Here is a 22,842-nt window from a genome sequence, read left to right on the forward strand (position 1 = left end):
TAGAAAAAAATGGGCTCCCCTATTGGCCAAGGCAGGAGCATCACCAGAGCCAACCCTTACAAACCATGACCCATTCTTGCACAGAAAAGCTAAACTACATGAGCCCTAAGGGGGATGATAAAATAACATAAAAGATGAGGGTATGTTCTGGAGACTAAAATGTTCCCCATTCTTTTTCTGCCTATTAGTTATTCACGCCAAAAGCAGTTGAAAAAATATTTTAAGCACCAACAACTTAAACTTTTTCTTCATACTGGTAAGGTGAGACAAAAGGGTAAAAAAATATTTTAACTGGTTACCAATACAGGCCTCACTGAAACAGGAGAGTAAAAAGTGAGGCATTAGGTGCTAAATACTTTCTGTCTCTTACACCCCCAGGCTTTAGGAAATAAAAAGGGGGGATAGCTGAGGAGGTGGTACGGTGGTGCAGCAGGTAGTGTCACAGGACTGGTGCCCCTTCCAGGTTGTATTCATACCCTGTGCCCAATGATTCCAGGTAGGCTTTGGACCCACCACGACCCTGAACTGGATAAGGGTTACAATCATTGAATGAATGAATGAATATCTGAAGGCCAGCTTCCAAGTATGAACATGCTGTACCAGCTATGACCACAAGGGTCCAATGCAATAGATTTCCAATTTTGAAACCATCCAGAACCTTTGGTGCATGCCCCAACGCTGATGACCTCAGTTGTCACCAGTTAAAGTGCTGAAGGTTAAACGCTGATGACCTCCAGAACAGTGTTGCTCCTATGACATTTTTGCTAAATGTTAAAATGGGTGTTAAATGTGCCACATGCTGCTGTTTTTCATATTCACAAAATACCATTAGGTTTCTCAATGAAACACTTCACAAAAGTTTCCTTTGCAATATTATCAGTTAAAAAAGTCAAGAAATTTAACAAACTCCAGTTTTTAGTTTTTATTGCATTTTTAGAAAGTGACACAACTTTTCAGGAAGGGTTTGTAGAAACAAGACAGTGAATTTAATATTATTGCTGATCAGTGTGTTGTTTTTTTTTTTTTTTTTTGTAACGCATTAGCATCTCTCAGAGTTTAATACAGGGTCAGCTGAGGCTGTGATCAGGATTCTTTTAGAGACTAGGATTACAACAGACCACCACCCTGAAAAAGAAGAAGATGAAGATTACAGCAGGATCAGTGTTGTCATATTTGCACAGATTTTATTGCCGTTCTTGCAGGGTTCAGTTGTGTTTCACAACAATTTACAGAACTTGTTTGAAACTGCAAATACAGGTGTGTGAGTGACCAGGTGAGTGTGTGTAACTGTAAATACAGGTGTATGAGTGACCAGGTGAGTGTGTGTAACTGTAAATACAGGTGTATGAGTGACCAGGTGAGTGTGTGTAACTGTAAATACAGGTGTGTGAGTGAGAGGGTGAATGTGTGAAACTATAAATACAGGTGTATGAGTGAGAGGGTGAGTGTGTGTAACTGTAAATACAGGTGTGTGTGACCAGGTGAGTGTGTGAAACTGTAAATACAAGAGTGTGTGACCAGGTGAGTGTGTGAAACTGTAAATACAGGTGTGTGAGTGACCAGGTGAGTGTTTGAAACTGTAAATACAGGTGTGTTAGTGACCAGGTGAGTGTGTGAAACTGTAAATACAGGTGTGTGAGTGACCAGGTGAGAGGTGAAACTGTAAATACAGGTGTGTGAGTGAGAGGCTGGGTGTGTGAAACTGTAAATACAAGTGTGTGTGACCAGGTGAGTGTGTCAAACTGTAAATACAGGTGTGTGTGACCAGGTGAGTGTGTGAAACTGTAAATACAGGTGTGTGTGACCAGGTGAGTTTGTGAAACTGTAAATACAAGAGTGTGTGACCAGGTGGGTGTGTGAAACTGTAAATACAGGTGTGTGAGTGACCAGGTGAGTGTGTGAAACTGTAAATACAGGTGTGTGAGTGACCAGGTGAGAGATGAAACTGTAAATACAGGTGTGTGAGTGAGAGGCTGGGTGTGTGAAACTGTAAATACAAGTGTGTGTGACCAGGTGAGTGTGTGAAACTGTAAATACAGGTGTGTGTGACCAGGTGAGTGTGTCAAACTGTAAATACCGGTGTGTGAGTGACTGGGTGAGTGACATATACTTATTCAGAGGAAAAGCACTGAGGAGAGCAGAGAGCACACCATGATGACGAGACTCACATTAACCCCTTTAGCGCTGTTGCACAGATTCCCCTCGCAGCACTTCACATCCTTGGTTATGTTATAGAAATCTGTAATGGACAAGAGTCCATCGCAAAAGCTCTTGCTCGCACACCCATTCACTGAAGTTTTAACCACATAGGAAACTGAGAGAGAGAGAGGGAGAGAATGAGTGAGAGAGAGACAATTTATAAAATACAATTATCCAAGTCAACCAAATTAAAGGTGGATATTTGTGTCAATAACCTTCCATTTTTGCATATGTTTCTACATGTTTCATGAATATTGGGGTTGTTGTGTTTTTTTTTTTTTTAGATTTAGATTAGTTTCTGATGTGATTATTTATCTAAGAACTTGGGGACAATAAATCAGTTTTTACATTAGTCAAACTTACTGTTTTGACTCTTGTATAATTACTCTTGTTCTGGGCTCTCTTTGTGTGAAAGTTTGTGGCTGTGTGTTGAGCTGCTAGTGAGCAATGAGAGATGAAACCTCCTATTACAACACCACTGTGGTGTTCCTGATGTCAAGAAATTGCAAGCCACAGAAAAATATTGTATATATAATATACATAAATCAATATTGTAAATATAATACTGAGTGTGAAAAGTGTGTGTGTCTGTGTGTGTGTGTTTCACCTGATCCACTGATGCAGCGATCTTCATCTCCTACACAATTCACAGTTTCTGAGCATTTGTTGTTGGCGCAACACTTCTTCCCATTGGCGGGCTGCTTTGGTAAAGCTTAAAGGAGACATAATGTAAAAGAATGACTTGTTCCGTTTCTATTCATAATAATAAATATTCTGGAATTTACCAACCCATACACTGTGAAACAAGACCCCTTCACCTCCCCACAGTCAGTTTTCTGTGTGCTGCTTAAGTCAAATAACATGGTTCTGCCACATTTCTGATCAAGTCAAGTGCAGAGACGTTAGAATGGCCCAGCCCACTCGTCTGAGTCTGTCCAATCACAGTGCTGGACCAGTGTTTATGTGAGAGCGTAAAGACAAGGTTAAACGGAGCAAAACAGACACAACAAGCACGGAGAAATAAGCGCACTGCACTAGAGTAAAAAGAGTAAAAACGTGAAAAAGAAGGGAGAAGAAAGAGAACCAAGCAAAAACAGATAAAGAAACAGAGCTTGGATTTGTTCCTTATGACATGAAAACATTGAATGCCATTTGAAAAAAAGTTGCTGCTCTTACCTGGTGCTAATTGGGTGTTACAGAGATCGGTCTGGCAGCATTTGGTGCTGATGGTCCCTTGCAGGGGGCCTATGTTAATGCTGCCATTAACACAGAACATTGAGGGCGTGCAAGTACTCATAGTGTATTCCACATTTGCACCACCTTCAGAACACACAGACAGAGAAATTAGTCTGTTGTAGTGCAGTGTAACGTAAAGTTTGGCAGAACACCTCTCAGCCACTCACTCTGCATCTAACTGTGGTATGACTCAAACAGGACCCCCACAGAGCAGGTGTGATGTGGTGGTGGATCATTCTCAGCGCTGCAGTGACACTGACGTGGTGGTGGTGTGTTAGTGTGTGTTGTGCTGGTGTGAGTGCATCAGACAAAGCAGTGCTGCTGGAGTTTTTAAACCCCTCAGTATCACTGCTGGACTGAGAACAGTCCACCGACCAAAAACATCCAGCCGAAAGCGTCCTGTGTCACTGATGAAGGACTAGAGGACGACCGACACACACTGTGCAGCGACAGATGAGCTACTGTCTCTGACTTTACATCTACAAGGTGGACCAATGAGGGAGGAGTGATCATATATAGATCATATTTGAAACAATGTTACAGTGTCCATCATCTCCAGATTTTAGTCTTACCCATGCTTATGGTGACAGTGATGCTGCTACACACGTCTTGGCAGGTCACACTCCACTCTGGTCTACAGGTCTCAGGAGTGAATAGTTGACATTGATGGCATCTCAGGGCGAAACCTAGAGGACAATGAGCAGTTATTTTCCAAAGCATTGTTTTTACATGCCTGCTTCTGGATGAGTCCACACCTCTAAATTTGGAGCTCTAGCTTTTTGTTTTAAACAAAAATGATTCTGAAAGAGAAGAAGAGAGTGCCTGAGAAGGTCCTCCACTGGTCCTAGACCTACTTAAGAGTACTAATGGAACTAAATCTGACATTTGGCCAGAGTCTGTAAACCCCAGCTGATCTTTACACTCTGTGCATGCTTCAGAAGGAATGGGCCAAAGGAAAACCACAAAACATGGTACGCTGATTGTCCAGATTGTCTTTTCCTTCTTATGAAAAGGATTTTCATTTCCATAGAATGTGTTTATTTAAAGATAATTATCTATGAACTATGAATCCAAAAAGAAAATGTTGCTATTAAAACAAGAAGAATGGTTTAGTTCTCTATGATATTCAACAGTAAATAACCACAATTAATACATACACACACACACACACACAATTCATTCTAATCCTAACCCTAACATTAACCCTGACTCTAATCCTAACCCTAACCACATCCATGACCCAACACCTGACTCTAATCTTATCTTTTCTTAACTTTCAAATGTAATGATTTACCTCAATGGTGTCCATCTCTTTGTCCCTGCACGGCCAGGCCATTGCTGCCATGCCCCAAAAATAGTAATAATAAAATGTAGCTGGGGCTGTGAAATGATGTCAAGTCTTTATGAATGTATTTAAATATAGTTATAAATATTTCTCTGTACCTCTGGTGAAGCTCAAAGTGATGAGAAGCAGAGCAGATTTCACTTCCATCGCAGGATGAATTCAGAAAGCTAAAACAATGAAAAACAGAAATGTGTTTGATATTCCCCCTGAACTAGGTGGCTTTGAAAACCTCCTCCTTTCCACACTCACCCCCCCACACACACACAGACACACACACACACACACACAAAAGTAACAAATAAATTAATCAAATAAAAAAAGGAAAATTGAATACAGCATCAGTTCTTTTAAGTTATGAATTAATTAATTTGTGTAAAATTATTTGAAACCAACAAACAGTCCTCTGCCACATGAGGTGCAGGCAATTAACCAAGATTCATCGCTCTTTTTTAATTCCTTTGTTGTAATTATTCCTTTCCTATTTTTTTTCAGGTGAAAGAAATGTTATCAACTCACCAGCCTTAGCTCACAAATCCTCTTTGTCCAGTAACTCTAGGACAAACAGTGATTAAGCTAAAAACTGGTATTTTTAATTACAGCTATATGCACATACCTGCACAGACCACGCCTCCTCCCCACCCAGCCAAATCAAACTCACTGCTGAATTTCTAAGTGATAATAGGTGCCTTCTTCCTTATCAGGGTGCACACTATTGTATGAAATCTTTCTTCCAAACTCAGTGACCAACGTTTATTTACAGAAGCAGTAATTTGCCTCAACACTTGGCCAACTTTAATGTTTAATACATTTGTGTCCATGTCTTTTCTCTCAGAAAATGATCAAAACATATCATCGCTCTTCCATTAAAAACATGCATCTCCAAAAATATTAACTTTACAGGAGAAAGAAATAAAACCTTCTTTACTTTCAATGGATGTCAAGTTCAAAGGATTTTATTCAGAGTAATTTTGGAGTGTTTCTATAGGGCCATTTGTCGTGTAATTTTCACAGTGTGAAAGACAGCTGCTGAGTTCCATTGATGTAGAAAAACAGTACAAAACATCCACACACATGGAGATACATGTTTTTAAATGCAGGATGAAAATAAGTGTGGTGTCGACTGTGAACTATACAACCGTAACTGAAGCAAATTATTTTCACTCCACACATGACATCCCTCTTCATCAACCCATAGTTTCCGATAACTTTTACTGAGATTGTCAATGTAATTTGTTAAGACTGTTGTAAGTTTGCAGGGCTTTTCTCCAAAACTGAAATGGTTTCCTGTACGTTTGTGGTGCAACTCACTTGTGAAAACCCTAAAACCAAAATGTGCAAGCAGTGGTGGCACAAGTCAATAAACCATTTTGAGACTGGACAAGTGGTTTGAGGCTTGGGTGGTGAACTCTACTTAATAGTTTCCAGATGACTTGATTTGTCATAAGCAAAATACATATATGAATAATAAATTAATAAAGAGTCAGAAAATATCATTAAAAACAGAATATAAGAAAAATATTGCATGCATATTCATATGGATATTTGAATGGATCAAAGAGATTCATTTTATTGTTTACTATTTTCATGAGTTGAAATAGACAACAGTCCAAAGTACTCATAGTGTATCCTACGTTTGCACCACCTTTAGAACACAGACAGAGAAATAAGTCTGTTGTAGTGCAGTGTAACGTAAAGTTTGGCAGAACACCTCTCAGCCACTCACATTGCATCTATCAGATTCACCCCCTCTCTCTGATTGAATTGAATTTATTTGATGAACTGTAAGAACAACTGGCACCAAAAACACTGAAATAAATATCTAGTGTTAAGAGTGGCAGAAAAAAATAAAATGTGTGTGTGTGTGTTTCTGTGTGTGCACTTAATCAATGTACATTTACATCAATTCTTATCCATTTTGGGAAAGAAAAAAAGTTACTGGGAAACAAACTACTTTTATTCAAATTATTCAAAAAAAAAAAAAATCTGCATCTTGAATGCTTATCTTTCTTCTGTTTTCCTGTTTAATAAAGTGCCTTTTTGAAACACTCCACTAGTTTTATCAACAACGCAAGTTCACCAGCAGGGGGCGATCCTCACATTACAGCTCAAGCCTGAAAAATGTGTTGTCTATCACAGTTTAAAAGTTCCTTACTCAGATGCATGTACTGATCATGGAAATTACCCTTTGACCTGCCTCTAGTGTACCTGAGTAGGTATATCATCAAAATGTGATGTACACCAGCCCCAGGACTGGAGAGGTGCTCCCCCCTCACATTACAGCTTTGTGGTTATATATAGACAACAACAGTATTTTCCTTATACTCTAAATAACAGTGAGCACAATAAATAATAATCTCTTGTTCAGTTCATTTGCATATTAATGAGTGGATGTGGAGCCTACCAAACCCACATTGTGAAGAAGGACCTCAAAGTCAGATTTCTGAGATCTTTCTTCACAGAATCACTAAATAGGAAATTCTGACTAAATCTTAATTTATGAAAAAAAGATAGTGTGACACTGGAAATGTCAACTATGAGTCAAACATCTGGAGATGCAGGGATTATTCAGATTCTTAAGGTGAAATCCTGGCCATCGAACAGAAACACATTTATGATTTAGAAAGCAATTTGATTCCTTGTCTCATGAATTTCACTTTATAAACAATAATAAAAAGCATGTTGCTAAAAATCACAAATAATTCTGCTTGTAAAAATGACTCTCCACATTGAGCTCTTTCTCACACACACACATTCACTGTACTTTTAATGGCATCTGGTATAATGACACTGGTATTTCCTATTCTCCACTGCATAGCACCTACTCTACCTCATTAATCCGTGTTCTCTTGTGATTCAGAGCGATTCGAGTAGGGACTAAATTGTGGTGTGTAAACCTTGCATAGGGCTGATTGTCCAGAGAGAGTCGTCACTCTACGCCACGCAACACAGACGACCAGCACCAACTCTCCATCTGTAAAATCTCCATCTGCAGCAGAGATCATGTTTGTTTTTATCTGACTTACGACGGCAGCTTGTAAAATAACATCGTGGTCTTTTGAAAAGGTTCAAATGCTCCTTGGACTGGTGGCCGATGAAAGAATCCAGCGAGAGCTGGGCACTGCAGCAAGGAAGGAACAAACTCTACTGATCTGTCTGAACTGATGACGGACCTGTGTTCAGTCCCAAACAACAACAACAACAATCGTCAAATATGAGTAAACTACACTTAATCTTCCTGCCACCATTATGATTTCCAAATACTGCGGATCCCATTAGAGAACATGCTTTAAAATATCATTGGCTACATTTAGGGGAAGTGGGGGCAGTGAGTGAAAAACCAACTAAGAACCATGGACCAAAAAGGAGTAGAGTCCACTAGAGTCAAGCAGAGTAGATAACATGCAGTGGAAAAGCACTAATAGACAAACTATGAGTCAGAAACTTTAATTAACAAATGTACTGACATTTGCAGTTGTGAATGACCAACTACTACATGTGTAATCCAGGCCCACAAACCATCCCTGATTGATTACTCAGTAGGCAGAATCCAACATTTCTTAGCGAGTGAGCAGCAGGCTAACTGACTTGTTATCTCAAGCATAAAAACAGAGTCATTAATTTTCAGTTGCAAAAAGAGCTTCACACTAACAGAAGTGGAGCTGTGTTTGCAGATTTGTACGATGACACTTGCAGAGTCAGAAGTCCAAAGCTGCAAATGGAAGTTGCAAATAACAGAAGTGGACCTGTGTGCGCTTATTTGTACTGTTACACTTGAAATCTCAAATATCTATCAAAAAAATGAACAATCATTTCTATATGTGATTTCATGTTTGCACATTCCAATACATTTTTGGATCTGGATTTTACATGTATGTAGTTACTCAAACAAAACTTTGGAGCTAGAAAAAGAAACAATTTTTCTACTACACATATGTTAAAACAGATCACACAACAGAATCAAAATTTCTACAAAAAAATAGTAAATCTTTAAAAGAGCAGATACTTCTTTCCTTATGAGCCAGTGGTTAGCATTCATTGTGATGTAAATCTCAATATCTTGCTGTGGTTGTTATTGCCTCATCAGTCTTTTTTGCCGTTTCGTCTCAACAGTCATTATGTGAAAACTCTAGTCAAAATTGTGGGTATGAAACATTAATATTTGTAACAAATAATGAAATATGTCATTTTAATCATAAACCGGTGTAAGCTGTATACATTTTATACAATTTATGGTCTTGGAGGGCTGCAGTTCTAGAGTTTAGGGAGTTTTACTGATCTGAAGTACACTTGTTCAACCCTTTAATTATTCTTCAAGCATATCTGATCATCCACAGTGAGGTTGGAGATCAGTAGAGAGTGATCTGCTGGAAGGACCTCACTAAACTTGTGGACACTACCCGTGTAGACTGGTGTTTCATAGGATACCTCAGAACAAGAACAAAAACACCTGCAGTGAATTAGCCAGTCATTTACATAACTGTAGCATGCATGCCTTTGTCTTAAGAGTGTCTTAAGAGTCAAAATGTGTCCACTGTGATGGAAATGACCTGGGACATCTGAGGAGTGTGGAGCGTGTCATGGCTAGCTTTGTACTCAGTTTTGAGAGGTTTATTGTACATTATCCTGACATAAAATTGGACAATCCTGGCATATTTTTAAATGATGGAGCTATTTCACTACTATGGAAAATGATTTATTTTTAAAGCAACTTGCAGACTGTCTAAAAACCTTAATCCAGGGTCACTGGATTCAAATTGTTCTGATAGAGTGAACTGAGATCGTCTAATTCAGAGGTCTGATTAAACTTCAGATAACCAAATAAGCATTAAAATGCTTTCCCCCATATTTAAGCATTATAGTGAATTAATTACAATTTTAAATATGACTATTTCTAAGACATTTTTAAGTAAGTTTTTTTTTTTTAAAGAACACTTAAAAACATGCCACATACAATAATAATAATAATAATAATAATAATAATAATAATAATAATAATAATAATAATAATAATAACCACAATAATAATAATAGTAACAACAACAATTGTAATAACAATAATAGTTCAGATTTTAACCAGCTTTCCCAACATTCTCCCTTCCTCCCTTCACTGCAAACAAAACAGTCGGGTTATTAAAAATTCACTTTCCTTATATCCTCATTTCAAATTTACATATATTCTGGTAAAAAAAAATCACTATGTATACATATATATTTATGCACACACACACTTATACACCTTCTATATATCGATGTATAACATATATGACATACACATACTCACACACATAATTTTGACTCCTGCATAAATATTTATCCATATCTTGTACGAGTTCTCATCTTCCCACTCTCCAATTTGTGAAACCCATTAATGATTCAATTTAAATGTGTTCTTTAAACCTATACAATCTGGAGGGTATTTAAGTCATATCCTGACATTGTTTCTACATATCTTCATTCTCCATTAATTCCATTAACTGATACATATTCCTTTCCCATAACTTCTTGAGAGCTAATGAGGTCCAGACACATTTAAGTATGGATCCATAGCAACTATTCGAGGAACTTTGATCTAAACTGATTGTAAGTATGCAAACGCTCGAAGCTCTTTTATTTTTATGTTTGTTGACAAACTTTGCGTGGGTAACCCAGGGGTACATACAGGGTGCTCCTATGATTGTAATTTCGGGAAAATGTGTGAGTGAATGTGTGAGTGTGTGTTGCCATTTTAAAGACTGGCGCACCCTCCAGGGTGTGTTCCTGCCTTATGCCCAATGATTCCATGTAGACTCCGGACCCACAACCACCCTGAACTGGATAAGGGTTACAGACAATGAATGAATAAATGAATGAGCAAACGAATATTATATGAACTTACCAGTCTTTTGTTGCCACATCCCAACTTATGTGTTTTAATGTGTTGTTATAATAAAAACTATTACCATTTCCCACTTTCAACATTTATAGATATTTAATTCAAAATAGTGCAAAGGCAATATTAGGTTTAATCTGCACCCTGTTGCATTCAGTTTTTATTTAAATTCTCCATATTGTCTCTTGTTCTTGTCCTCTTGTCCATTCAGGTTGGATATCACAGAATCAAGCTAACTAAACAGCTAAGTGCTAGTGAGAGTACATACACATAACTCAAAAAAGTTCCATGCAGAAAGTTTTCTAATTTTTTTTTTAAAAGTTATTTTAACACATTTTTTAACAGTTCAGTAGAGAGTGGTTTGCTGAGTGGACCTTACTAAACTTGTCAGATGTCTGAAAAAAAAATACAGTGGTGAGAGAGTCAAGTGTTTTAAGACATATAACAGCTTTTTAGGGTGTTACAAACAAGGGCCAAAAGTCATGTTTAGAAGTGCAAAACACAGCAACTTAGTCAATGTATTTTTTGCCATCGCATGCAAACCAATAAATTTAACGACAGAACTATTCTGAATTGCCTGATCTACCACATCATTTATGGAGCAGCTCAGTGATAAGATTTAGAAGGTGTGTTGATAAGTGTCTTGTTTGATCACTGTGCTCTACTACCCAGCTGAACCTAGACATTCCACACTCCCAGATTAGAAATTGTATTAATCAGTATTTCAGAGTTATTATTATTAGTAGTATTATTATCATATTCAATTGAAGAGATAAGCAGAATAAAGAAAGGGAGGGACTTTCTGTACTATATGAGATTATGCTTCAAGACGGTCTGAAAGTTTATTTAAACACCATTTAGGCTTTCAAACAATTTGTCAATTGTCAAATATAAAACACAGTGGGATATTTTCTGTGTCAGACAGGTTCTCACACCTGGATGTGCTTTAGGCATGGGGTGGCACTGGTGCAGGGCATTCATTAGATACAGCGCAATTAGCTGGAACATTACTGGCTGTATTCACATGAGCTCTCTCTGATATTACCTGGACTATGTGCTAGGGCATCATCAGGATAAAGTCTGTGTTAGAGTAGAAAATGTTATGGATGTTTGTGTTCACATCTGAGCATGTGTTAACCCCAATTCACCTCACCAGATATGTTGACTGTCTGGCTCCTAGAGACCTGTATCTCTGGGTGTGATGAAGTCTGGTAAGCACTGGTTCATGAAAATAAACTTAGACATTTAGAATCTAAGCTACACAGCTTTCATCTTTTTAACAGTAGAACTGTGTTTTTTGCTCTACAAGTAATGACACTGCCTTCCTGAGCCCTAAAGGTGGAATGGAAATTGATTATATTAACTCTTCTGCGGCTTCTAATGGCTGCTGCTAAGTGCTTGCTGCAGCAGATTTGGGCTTTGTGGTATTTGCATATCACTTAAACTCCTCCCCAGCCAAGGACTGCTATTTAAACCAGGAGTTCTACGCACTCAGTGCACACAGACATTCTCAAACTTGCGCTCTCATCTCCATCAGTACTGACTACAGCGAAGATACAATGAGCAAGATCATTGTTTATGAACATAGCAATTTCAATGGCATCAGCAGGGAGTTCACTTCTTCTGTCCCCAGCTTAGTGGCGGAGAGCTTCAATGACTGTGTCTCCTCTCTGAAGGTAATCGGGAATCCCTGGGTGGCATTTACAGATGTCAACTATGGTGGCACTCATTATGTCTTTGAAGAAGGAGAATATCCCACCCTGGAGCGCAATGATGCTTTTTCCTCACTAGACATAATAACAGAAGAATTGACAAATCCTCAGATCACACTCTACGAGCACGTCAACTATGAAGGCAGGAGCCTCGTCCTCATCACTGAGACCAACCTATGCTATGGCACATTCAATGATGTGGCATCTTCCCACAAGGTGCAGAGAGGAGCATGGGTCCTCTACGAGCATGTTAACAAACGAGGTACTCAGATGGTGGCCAGGGCTTCTCAAGATGTGCCTAGGTACGGCTGGTTCAATGACAGAGTGTCTCACGTTCGCCCTTTGAAGCCGGGGAAGGCCACCATAAAAGCTGAGATCCTCTGGGGCCAGAAGAAAGAGCAGACCAGATCCATTACCACTGACTCCATATGCGGCTTGAACTATGGAGAACATGAACAAAGCTTCTCCACTGAGCTGACCAGAGAGTATGAGGGATCTGTCACTGACAGCATCAGCTTCAGCAACTCCACCCAGATCACCTGGGGAACATCCACCAGTGTAGACATAAGTCCAGTAAAGGCAGAGCATAACTTCTCCCTGAGTAACACCTTCACTGTGCAGAAGGGAAGCAGCAACACCAGGACCGAGCGCAAGAAATTCCACATCAGCCTGCCCACCAAAATCCCTCCCCGCACCAAACTCACTGTCAACATTCTGAGGAAGGAAGTGGATGTGAAAGTCCCAGTTAAGATGACCATCCAGAGTGGGTCCCACAGTGTTGTGGAGTTTGGAGAGTACAGGTGCCAGGCCGGCAACTCTATCACCACTGAGTACAAGGAGGAAAGGATCTAGAGCAGCAGCTGGTAAGACACAGAGCAGATTCCTTCAGAGTTGTATGGATCACTACAAACATCATATGCCCTTGGTCAAATCATGCCTTTTTGTTATTGTACAGAGAACACAGTTCTGCATATTTTAATACACACTTCTTGTTTCCTATAATGTTTAATGTGGTGACTAGTGATTCGTCATGTTAATGTCTAATGACCTATTAAAACATCCTGCCTTCTCTTGTTTTCAGTGAACCTTTCAGGACACGAGTGTTTGGGACATCCAGCATTGAAATTAGAAGACCTTCTTACGGTGTCTTGCAGGGCTTGAGATTCCTGAATGTCTCCAAATAGCCAAAGCAGAGCAAGCTGTGTTGACGTTTTGTTTTATGTTGTTTACCTTTTTTGTGAATAGTAAAAGCCCAAAGTCAAATAAAATACTAAGAAATGAAAAATAATAACAATGTATTCTGTCTTCTTTGATGTAATTATACTGCATCAGTGTCTCCAGTTCATTCTGGACTAGTGATGACTCTTGGTCATCCAATAATCATCAAAACAGTTGAAACTAAAACTTTAGCTCTGATAATGTGACAATTTAAATTAAACATGAATTTCATTGAGATGATTTATTGTTTAATTTTGCTAAAATACATCCCCTTGTCATCAGAAGGTCTGGCATCGGTGTTTTTCTTGTTCATTTGATTTAAAAAATAATTACTAGATGATCTACCACCAAAGAACAGCTCAAAACATTTTGTTGATTATAAGAATTGCAATTACTTATTCATTCAATGTAACAGGTTAAAGCATGTGACGTTTAAGGAGGCTGTGCGCAGCTATGTGGAATTTTATTAACACACTAATGCAACAAAATGTCTCCCCACCACTTCCCTTCACACTCATGTGAAATAAGACAAATTCAGAAGTCGTCCTCTCTCTCTGTGAGAATATGTTTGAAAATGTTATTGAGTTCAGAGCGTCCTGCTGAGCTTGTGAACTAACCAATGCCGAGCCGAGGTGAAATATCTTCTCAAACTGAGGAATGTAGTTGCAGTCTTGAGTTTAGTGACCTGTCTTTGCAAAAACATACGTTGTGACTAATAGGACTGAGCTGGATGGCGCTGGGAGAAGCCACATGTGTGGGAAACCAGGAATACATTTTTGGGAAGGAGTGAGTGACTCCAACTGCCCAGGTACCTTGGCTTTTATTGCACAGGTGTGTGTGGGCGGAGGTGACCAATGGCACAGAGGAGCCTTGTGTCCTTCCACAACCACTTTACTCCTCATGTTTGCAGCTCTGCTGGCACTAGCAACAGCCAGCAAATTCCTGTCCTTTTTACAGTACACAGTTTTCTTTAATCTAAGGTTAACATCAGGTTTGGCAGGAGTGGATTGTATCAGCACTGTTTGCCTCCTTAGGAGCTGGGACAGTGAAGGATGGGAAGTCCTGCACTTGGTCCACCATAGTTCCCCTATTAGACTCCAGACATTCTCATCTGTAGGCTGTTAAATGTTCTTGTCCCTGGGTTTTTGTATTTCATGTCTGTCTTGTGAAATTCATTGTTATTGAATTAAAATGTGTAGTTAACATTAGCCAGTGTTGTGGAAAGTTCCCTGCTAGCTGCTTTACAATTAACAACTGTAGGCACTTCCTTGCTGAGCCCTCGGGCAGGACAAATATTGAATATTTTAAATCTTGGGCATCTTGTAAAGGCATGCTGCTAAATGCTCGGTATGACTGGCTTGGACTTTGGTATTGGTGGCATTTGCATGTCCCTCCTCCCCAGCCAAGGACTACTACTTAAAGCAGAATTTCTGCACACTTTCCCTAGACTTGCCATCACATTTCCACCTGCACTGACTTCAGGAAGTGCATGAAACTTAAATGGAGATGGAACTGAAAAGTTTTTTTTTTTTTTTTTACTTTGTTGCAGGAGATGCTAGTACTGGCAAATTTCATTTGACTAAATGCATCTACAATGAAGCAACAAAATTGGGAAGACTACCAAGTTTGAGTTAAAATATAATTAATTGATATATCTGCACCAACACCTTTTACAGGAACTGCTGCATTCAACATATTAAAGCCACCTCACCAAGGACTTGGAAATATGTTTGATGACTGAAGAGTTATTCTATCCCATGTGCAAATAATAGTCATTGATGGAGTTTCTATGGTGTCCAAGGAGCTCTTTGTGTATGTTGACTGGAGTCTTCAACAGATTAAAGACAGGAAGACACCATTTGGAAGACTATATGTATTTGCTGTAGGGGACTTTTTTCAGTTGCCTCCAGTTGGAAAAGGAAAAATCACTCAGCATTTTAAAGAACAAAACCATGAACATATGGAAAGAACAACTTCAGATTGTAACCGTGATATTGCATTGCTGAAATGTTTAACAGGTTCTGTGTTAAAAAGAATCATTGTGTGCTGCTGATAGAGATCTACTTACCAGTCATACTTACGCCAACAACGAGCAACAGATTGCCCCTCTAATATTTGGTAAATTGTTGCCACAAACAAGGCCACAATGAACCACTTACACAATGTACAGTGACATATTTCTGCTTTTCAAATGACATATCCGTTTATTTCTGACTTACGCCTATCAACCCTTGCCCTTCATATCTCCTCATCTGTTTCATTAGTTTATATCTATTATGTACATTGTCTTTTAATGATTAGTGTTTTTATTATTGCAGTGCATTTTATAGCCTTTGTTGTTTTATATACTGTTTTAAGTGATAATTAATCTATTAGGCTAACAGTAATGCTAGACTGAGTGAGCTGTCACTCTGGGAATGCAATTAAATATTTGAACAAGTAAAATAATATATCATCGCTGTCCAGTTAAAATCACTTTCAGGAACAGGAATATACTGTATTTCTCTGAGGCAAACAGTAAAGATAAACCACAGATGATTTATACCCTTTACAGCTCAGAAATGTAAAAATATCTTTTTCGGGAACATGTCCAAAAGTTTCATATGTAAAATGGACTTGTGTGTTGTAGACAGCAAATACTGGCAAATGCAGATTTATTTTAGTAGGTTCCAACGAACCATGTCACATAAGAAAATGTGAGATTAGTCATTAACTTTAGCACGGACACTCAGACAGTGCCAGGAGAAAGGGAGAGGCAGGAGATTCATGGTTTTGATGAACAGGTCTAGCAGCCAGTGGAGAAAATTGTTAAAGAAACTGATTTCTCAGCTTTTCATTGGACATTCTAATATTACCTGCTATGAACAGACAGAGATTAATGCCCATATTTAACATGTGTAAATAAGTGAAAACTGCTAAAAATGAAGATGTGTTTTCAATCAAACAGCGACAATATACAACAACAACTGTTAAAAACCTTACTACAATAAAAAAACACTAGTTCATATTGAGGGGGCGGCACGGTGGCGCAGCAGGTAGTGTCGCAGTCACACAGCTCCAGGGGCCTGGAGGTTGTGGGTTCGATTCCAGCTCCGGGTGACTGTCTGTGAGGAGTTGGTGTGTTCTCCCCGTGTCCGCGTGGGTTTCCTCCGGATGCTCCGGTTTCCTCCCACAGTCCAAAAACACACGTTGCAGGTGGATTGGCGACTCGAAAGTGTCCGTAGGTGTGAATGTGTGTGTGTGTCTGTGTTGCCCTGTGAAGGACTGGCGTCCCCTCCACGGTGTATTCCCGCCTTGCGCCCGATGATTCCAGGTAGGCTCTGGACCCCCCGCGACCCTAAATTGGATAAGCGGTTACAGATAATGGATGGATGGATAGTTCATATTGAATTAGCGGAGTTTTATAATTAATGAAACAGGCGAGGAGATCTGAAGGGCATGGTTTGATATGCACTAGGCAGAAGTGAACAGACGTGTCATTCGAAAAATGAACATACATCACTGTACGTTTGGAAAGCAGAAATATGTCACTGTACATTGTGTAAGTGGTTCATTGTGGCCTTGTTTGTGGCAACAATTTACCAAATATCAGAGGGGCAATCTGTTGCCCGTTGTTGGCGTAAGTATGACTGGTAAGTAGATCCCTATCAGCAGCAGTACAGTTTTTTTAGCAAGTGGTAGAATATATCTGCACCCTGTCCGAGCATAACACAAATAGATGCAGAAAAAAATATATGAAAGATAAAATAAAAAGGAGAGGAAAATTGAGCTACTCCATTTAAGAAGTTGCATTGACAGAGGGAATTTATTTTTTTAGGATTTAATATATTATTTCTTGAAATTATTGGTTTTAAAACATCTACATTTATTATATATATATATATATATATATATATATATATATATATATATGAATGAATGAATATATATATATATATATATATATATGAATGAATGAATATATATATATATATATATATATATATATATATATATATATATATATTAACTATATATAATTATTATATTGTTTACATTGATTCATTGTCTGTAGTACAGGGTTGCAGTGGGTCCTGAGCATACTCGGAATCATTGGGCACAAGCCAGAAACACACCCTGGAGGGTGCTATAATATTGTTTATTAATTGGAATTAAATCACTGAGACTGAGAGATTATTTAATTAATACAATGAATTACTGCCTTGTTCTATATTCTTTATGCTGCACCAGTTGTATATTTTTATATTTACATTAACTATGCATATTGTGTTATAAATAAGACATTAATTATGTGTCTGAGTAACAAAAAAATTGAATGAGTGAAACACATGTATGAATGGTCACTGAAGAACATCACAAAGTTAATTTATTTGGTATGGATGTTACGGATGTTTGTGTTTACACATACAGTTCCTCTGACATCCAAATTCACCAGAATTCCAGGCTCCTGGAGACCTGGATCTCTGGGTGTGATGAAGTCTAGTAAGAACTGGTTCATGAAAATGAACTTAGACATTTAGAATCTTTGCTACACAACTTTCAGATGTTGGGGTGTGTTTTTTGCTTTACAGCTAATGACGCTGCATTCCTGAGCCCTGAAGGCAGAATGGAAATTGATTATATTAAATTTTCTGTGGAATCTAAATGGCTGCTAATATGTGCTTGCTGCAGCAGATTTGGGCTTTGTGGTATTTGCATATCCTTTAAACTCCTCCCCAGCCAAGGACTGCTGTTTAAATCAGGAGTTCTACGCACTCAGTGCACACAGACATTCTCAAACTTGCGCTCTCATCTCTGTCAGTACTGACTACAGGGAAGACACCATGAGCAAGATCATTGTTTATGAACATAAAAATTTCAATGGCATCAGCAGGGAGTTCACTTCTTCTGTGCCCAACTTAGTGGCGGAGAGCTTCAACGACTGCATCTCCTCTCTGAAGGTAATCGGGAGTCCGTGGGTGGCGTTTACAGATGCCAACTACGGTGGCACTCATTATGCCTTTGAAGAAGGAGAATATCCCAAACTGGAGCGCAATGATTCTTTTTCCTCACTAGACATAATAACAGAAGACTTGACAAATCCTCAGATTACACTCTACGAGCACTTCAACTATGAAGGCAGGAGCCTGGTCCTCACCACTGAGACCAACCTGCGCTATGGCACATTCAATGATGTGGCCTCATCCCACAAGATGCAGAGAGGAGCATGGGTCCTCTACGAGCATGCTGACAGAAGAGGTACTCAGATTGTGGCCAGGGCTTCTCAAGATGTGCCTAGGTATGACTGGTTCAATGACAGAGTGTCTCACACTCGCCCTCTGAAGCCAGGGAAGGCCACCATAAAAGCTGAGATCCTCTGGGGCCAGAAGAAAGAGCAGACAAGATCCATCACCATTGACTCCATATGCGGCTTGAACTATGGAGAACATGAACAAAGCTTCTCCACTGAGCTGACCAGAGAGTATGAGGGATCCGTCACTGACAGCATCAGTTTCAGCAACTCCACCCAGATCACCTGGGGAACATCCTTCAGTGTAGACATAAGTATAGTAAAGGCAGAGCATAAGTTCTCCCTGAGTAACACCTTCACTGTGCAGAAGGGAAGCAGCAACACCAGGACCGAGAGCAAGAAAATACGCATCTCGCTTCCCACCAAAATACCTCCCCGCACCAAACTCACTGTCAACATTCTGAGGAAGGAAGTGGATGTGAAGGTCCCAGTTAAGATGACCATCCAGAGTGGGTCCCACAGTGTGGTCGAGTTTGGAGAGTACAGGTGTGAGGCTGGCAACTCTATCACCACTGAGTACAATGAGGAAAAGATCTAGAGCAGCAGCTGGTAGGACACAAAGATTCCTTCAGTGTTGCATGGACCTCTACAAATTTCTTGACAAACACCATTTGATCCTGGTCCTATCATGCCTTGTTCATATTGTACAGAGAACACAGTTCTGCATATTTTAATACAAACTTCTTGTTTCATGTAAAGTTTAATGTGGTAACCAGTGATTCGTCATGTTAATGTCTAATGACCTATTAAAACATCCTACCTTCTCTTATTTTCAGTGAACCTTTCAGGACACGAGTGTTCGGGACATCCAGCATTGAAATTAGAAGACCTTCTTACGGTGTCTTGCAGGGCTTGAGATTCCTGAATGTCTCCAAATAGCCAAAGCAGAGCAAGCTTTGATGTGTTGATGTTTTGTTTTATGTTGTTTATCTTTTTTTGTGAATAATAAAAGCCCAAAGTCAAATAAAATACTAAGAAATTAAAAATAATAACAATGTATTATTTGATGTAATTATACTGCATCAGTGTCTCCAGTCCATTCTGGACTAGTGATGGCTTTTGGTCATCCAATAATCATCAAAACAGTTGAAACAAATTTAATTAAACATGCATTTAATTTGGACAATTTATTTTTTATTTTTGCTAAAAATGCCTTGATACATCAATCAGTAAGTAAAAATATCTTATTGGATTCTTTTCTGATTTTGATGGTCACTATGGTGACAGATGGGATTCAGATGGGAGGCAAGCTACATAACCATTGTCACAGAGATGTTTCTGGCATTTCATAAACAAGAAAGCCCAAAATACATCCCCTTGTCATTGGAAGGTCTGGCATCGGTGTTTTTCTTGTTCATTTGATTTAAAAAATAATTACTAGATGATCTACCACCAAAGAACAGCTCAAGAACATTTTGTTGATTTTAAGAATTACAATTACTTATTCATTCAATGTAACATGTTAAAGCATGTGATGTTTAAGGAGGCTGTGCGCAGCTATGTGGAGTTTTATTAACACACTAATGCCACTGTCACGCCCTCGTCCTGTCAGGTCTGTTGTCCCCGCCATGTGCTTTATTTGCACATGGCCTTGTCTGTTATTGTCCTTGTCTCCGCCCTTCTTCCGCCTTTGTTCCGCCTCCTCGTCCGTGACATTTGTTAACCTGCCCCCTCGTTATCTGTCCAGGTGTGTCTCGTTTGTGTCAGCATTTAAGCTCTCTTTTCTCACGTCCTGTTTGTCGAACATTTCTCTTTTCACATTTGATTTGTCTCTAGTCATGTCGTGTTGTTCATCTCCCGTTTCTAGTCATGTTTGTGCCCTAGTTTTGTCGTTTAGTGTATTTCCTGTCCCAAGTAGTTTATATCCTTATCTTCTTGTTTCCTTTGGAGCTTGTCATTGTTTTGTTATATCTTTTGTTAAAATAAAACCCTCCATGTTTTAGCAAGTGCGTCCGCCTCCGTCAGTCCGCCCCGTGAACCGTGACAGCCACAAAATGTCTCCCCACCACTTCCCTTCACACTCATGTGAAATAAGACAAATTCAGCAGTCGACCTCTCTCTGTGAGAATATGTTTCAAAATGTTACTGAGTTCAGAGTGTCCTGCTGAGCTTGTGAACTAACCAATGCCGAGCCAAGAAATATTTTCTGAAACTGAGGAATCTAGTTGCAGTCTTGAGTTTAGTGACCTGTCTTTGCACAAACATACGTTGTGACTAAAAGTTCTGAGCTGATAGATAGATAGATAGATAGATAGATCAATCTTTATTGTCACATACAAAGTTATACAAGTACAACATTGCAGCGAAATTAGCTTCCGTCTGTACACTCACATAAACGGGTTAGGTGAGTGCAACAGACGCGACCGCAGCAGGTTACCCGCGCCATCGTACAGTTAGAAGAAACAGCTAGATTAACATCGGGGAAGTGGTGGTAAAAAAAATGAAGGTCCCAGACGGTGCCTAAGAAGCACAGTGTGTGATCTTGAAAAAAACAACACCTTTAGCACACAAAGCAATACACACAAATAGTTTCAGTGACATAGACAAAAAGCAGTAGGAGGCGTGTTCAAGGGGGAATGGGGGGGGACCAGGTTCAGTCCGTGAAAATGTCCAGATATAGTAGCAGTCACGTGTCCTTGAGCCCCAGCTCAGACAGGGGAGGTGCAGCAGATCTCCATGATGACCGTTCCTTTTGGAGGAGTTGAAACTATCAGCAGCCAAGGCCACTGATAGCAGGGGCAGCCAAAACAGATAAAGTTCAGCTTGTTAGAATCAGAGATGTGAGCTGAATTTTGAGCTAATAGTCCCTCTGATTCAAAGTCCCAATTTAGCACTGGTCTTCCAGACGTTCAATCTTGGCGTTCAAAGCCGTTAGTTGCTCCTTGATGGAATCCAAGCTTCTACTCACAGTCCCAGTCTGTGCGCCAACGGCTCTGCCCATCCCATCAATCATGTTGGTCAGTTTCTTTGGGCTGTTTACAACTGACTCAACTCTTCTAATTTTTCCGATAAACCAGGGCACCACCTAATCCAATCAGCAGAAAGCCCACGATCATATATCCAAATAGGTAAACATCTTCGATGTCCTCAATGGAAAGAGGCGCCAGACATACCATGCGTCACTTCTCCCATCCATCCATGGCATATCCAGCCAGCATCGTTCCATCAGGACAGGAGGGCTCCCCCGTGCCCAAACATCTTCTTGAGAAGATGGTGTCAATAGCGTTGAGAGACCAGCTGATCAATTCCATTTCTAAATTGTAATTTGAAGAGCAGCGTTAGAGAGACCCAGGGTAGACAGGACAAGACCAGGGAACAGAGAGGGAGAAAATGTGACCGCCTCCCACGAGAAGCAAGAGAGAAGCTGGATGGTGCTGGGAGAATCCTCATAGTGGCGCACATGAGTGGGAAACCAGGAATACTTTTTTGGGGAGGAGTGAGTGACTCCAACTGCCTTTAACGCAAGTGAGGTGGTGTGTGGGCGGAGGTGACCAAAAGCACAGAGGAGCCTCGTGTCCTTCCACAACCCCTTTACTCCTTATGTTTCAGCTCTGCTGGCACTAGGACCTGGTGGCAGTAGGAGACTGGTGAGTCCACCAGGTATAACAGAGAAAGATAACGTATTTTATGCAATTTAACGTAGAGTCTGAATTATTACTTGCATCATTTGGATCTAAAGAACCTTTAGTTTCTCACTTTTTAAAATAAGGAAGTTGAGCAACATTCAGCAAATTGCTTTCTTTTTTCACAGTGCACAGTTTTCTTTAATCTAAGGTTGACATCAGGTTAGGCTGCCATGCACAGTTGTGTGTAACCAGCATAACAATGAACATTATTGGCAGGTATAGCGTGAACAATACTGGTCCTAAAATTGAACTTTCAGGGATTCCATATCCCACATTTGTATAATTAGTGAACACATTATTTACAAACTGTACACGATCTGTAAAACAGGATTTGAACCACAGTAAAG

At 39.6% G+C, this 22,842-nt stretch overlaps 3 protein-coding genes across 4 annotated transcripts; 2 read left to right on the top strand and 1 right to left on the bottom strand.

Annotated features, from left to right (window-relative positions):
* Nucleotides 1-931: 931 nt before the first annotated feature.
* Nucleotides 932-5,414, bottom strand: LOC136697631 (phospholipase A2 inhibitor CNF-like). Of its 2 annotated transcripts, none has more exons than XM_066672844.1 (7): nucleotides 5,394-5,414; nucleotides 4,879-4,947; nucleotides 4,008-4,121; nucleotides 3,376-3,519; nucleotides 2,807-2,911; nucleotides 2,169-2,314; nucleotides 932-1,125 (listed from the first exon to the last, which is right to left on the bottom strand). In XM_066672844.1, the coding sequence occupies exons 2-7, from the start codon at nucleotides 4,925-4,927 to the stop codon at nucleotides 1,108-1,110; spliced, it is 576 nt and encodes a 191-aa protein (XP_066528941.1). In that variant the 5' UTR covers nucleotides 4,928-4,947; nucleotides 5,394-5,414; the 3' UTR covers nucleotides 932-1,107. The 2 variants fall into 2 exon arrangements, with proteins under 2 accessions (XP_066528941.1, XP_066528940.1); XM_066672843.1 differs by lacking the exon at nucleotides 5,394-5,414 and adding an exon at nucleotides 5,297-5,347.
* Nucleotides 5,415-12,182: 6,768 nt separating this feature from the next.
* LOC136697612 (epidermal differentiation-specific protein-like) lies at nucleotides 12,183-13,574 on the top strand. Its single transcript, XM_066672826.1, has 2 exons — nucleotides 12,183-13,224; nucleotides 13,443-13,574. The coding sequence occupies exon 1, from the start codon at nucleotides 12,209-12,211 to the stop codon at nucleotides 13,211-13,213; it is 1,005 nt and encodes a 334-aa protein (XP_066528923.1). The 5' UTR covers nucleotides 12,183-12,208; the 3' UTR covers nucleotides 13,214-13,224; nucleotides 13,443-13,574.
* A 4,828-nt stretch (nucleotides 13,575-18,402) lies between these two features.
* LOC136697614 (epidermal differentiation-specific protein-like) lies at nucleotides 18,403-19,407 on the top strand. Its single transcript, XM_066672828.1, has one exon. It carries the CDS (start codon nucleotides 18,403-18,405, stop codon nucleotides 19,405-19,407), a length of 1,005 nt encoding a protein of 334 aa, XP_066528925.1.
* The last annotated feature ends 3,435 nt before the right edge of the window (nucleotides 19,408-22,842 follow it).

Source organism: Hoplias malabaricus, chromosome 5 (genome assembly GCF_029633855.1).
Source record: "Hoplias malabaricus isolate fHopMal1 chromosome 5, fHopMal1.hap1, whole genome shotgun sequence".
Classification (NCBI taxonomy): Eukaryota; Metazoa; Chordata; class Actinopteri; order Characiformes; family Erythrinidae; genus Hoplias; species Hoplias malabaricus.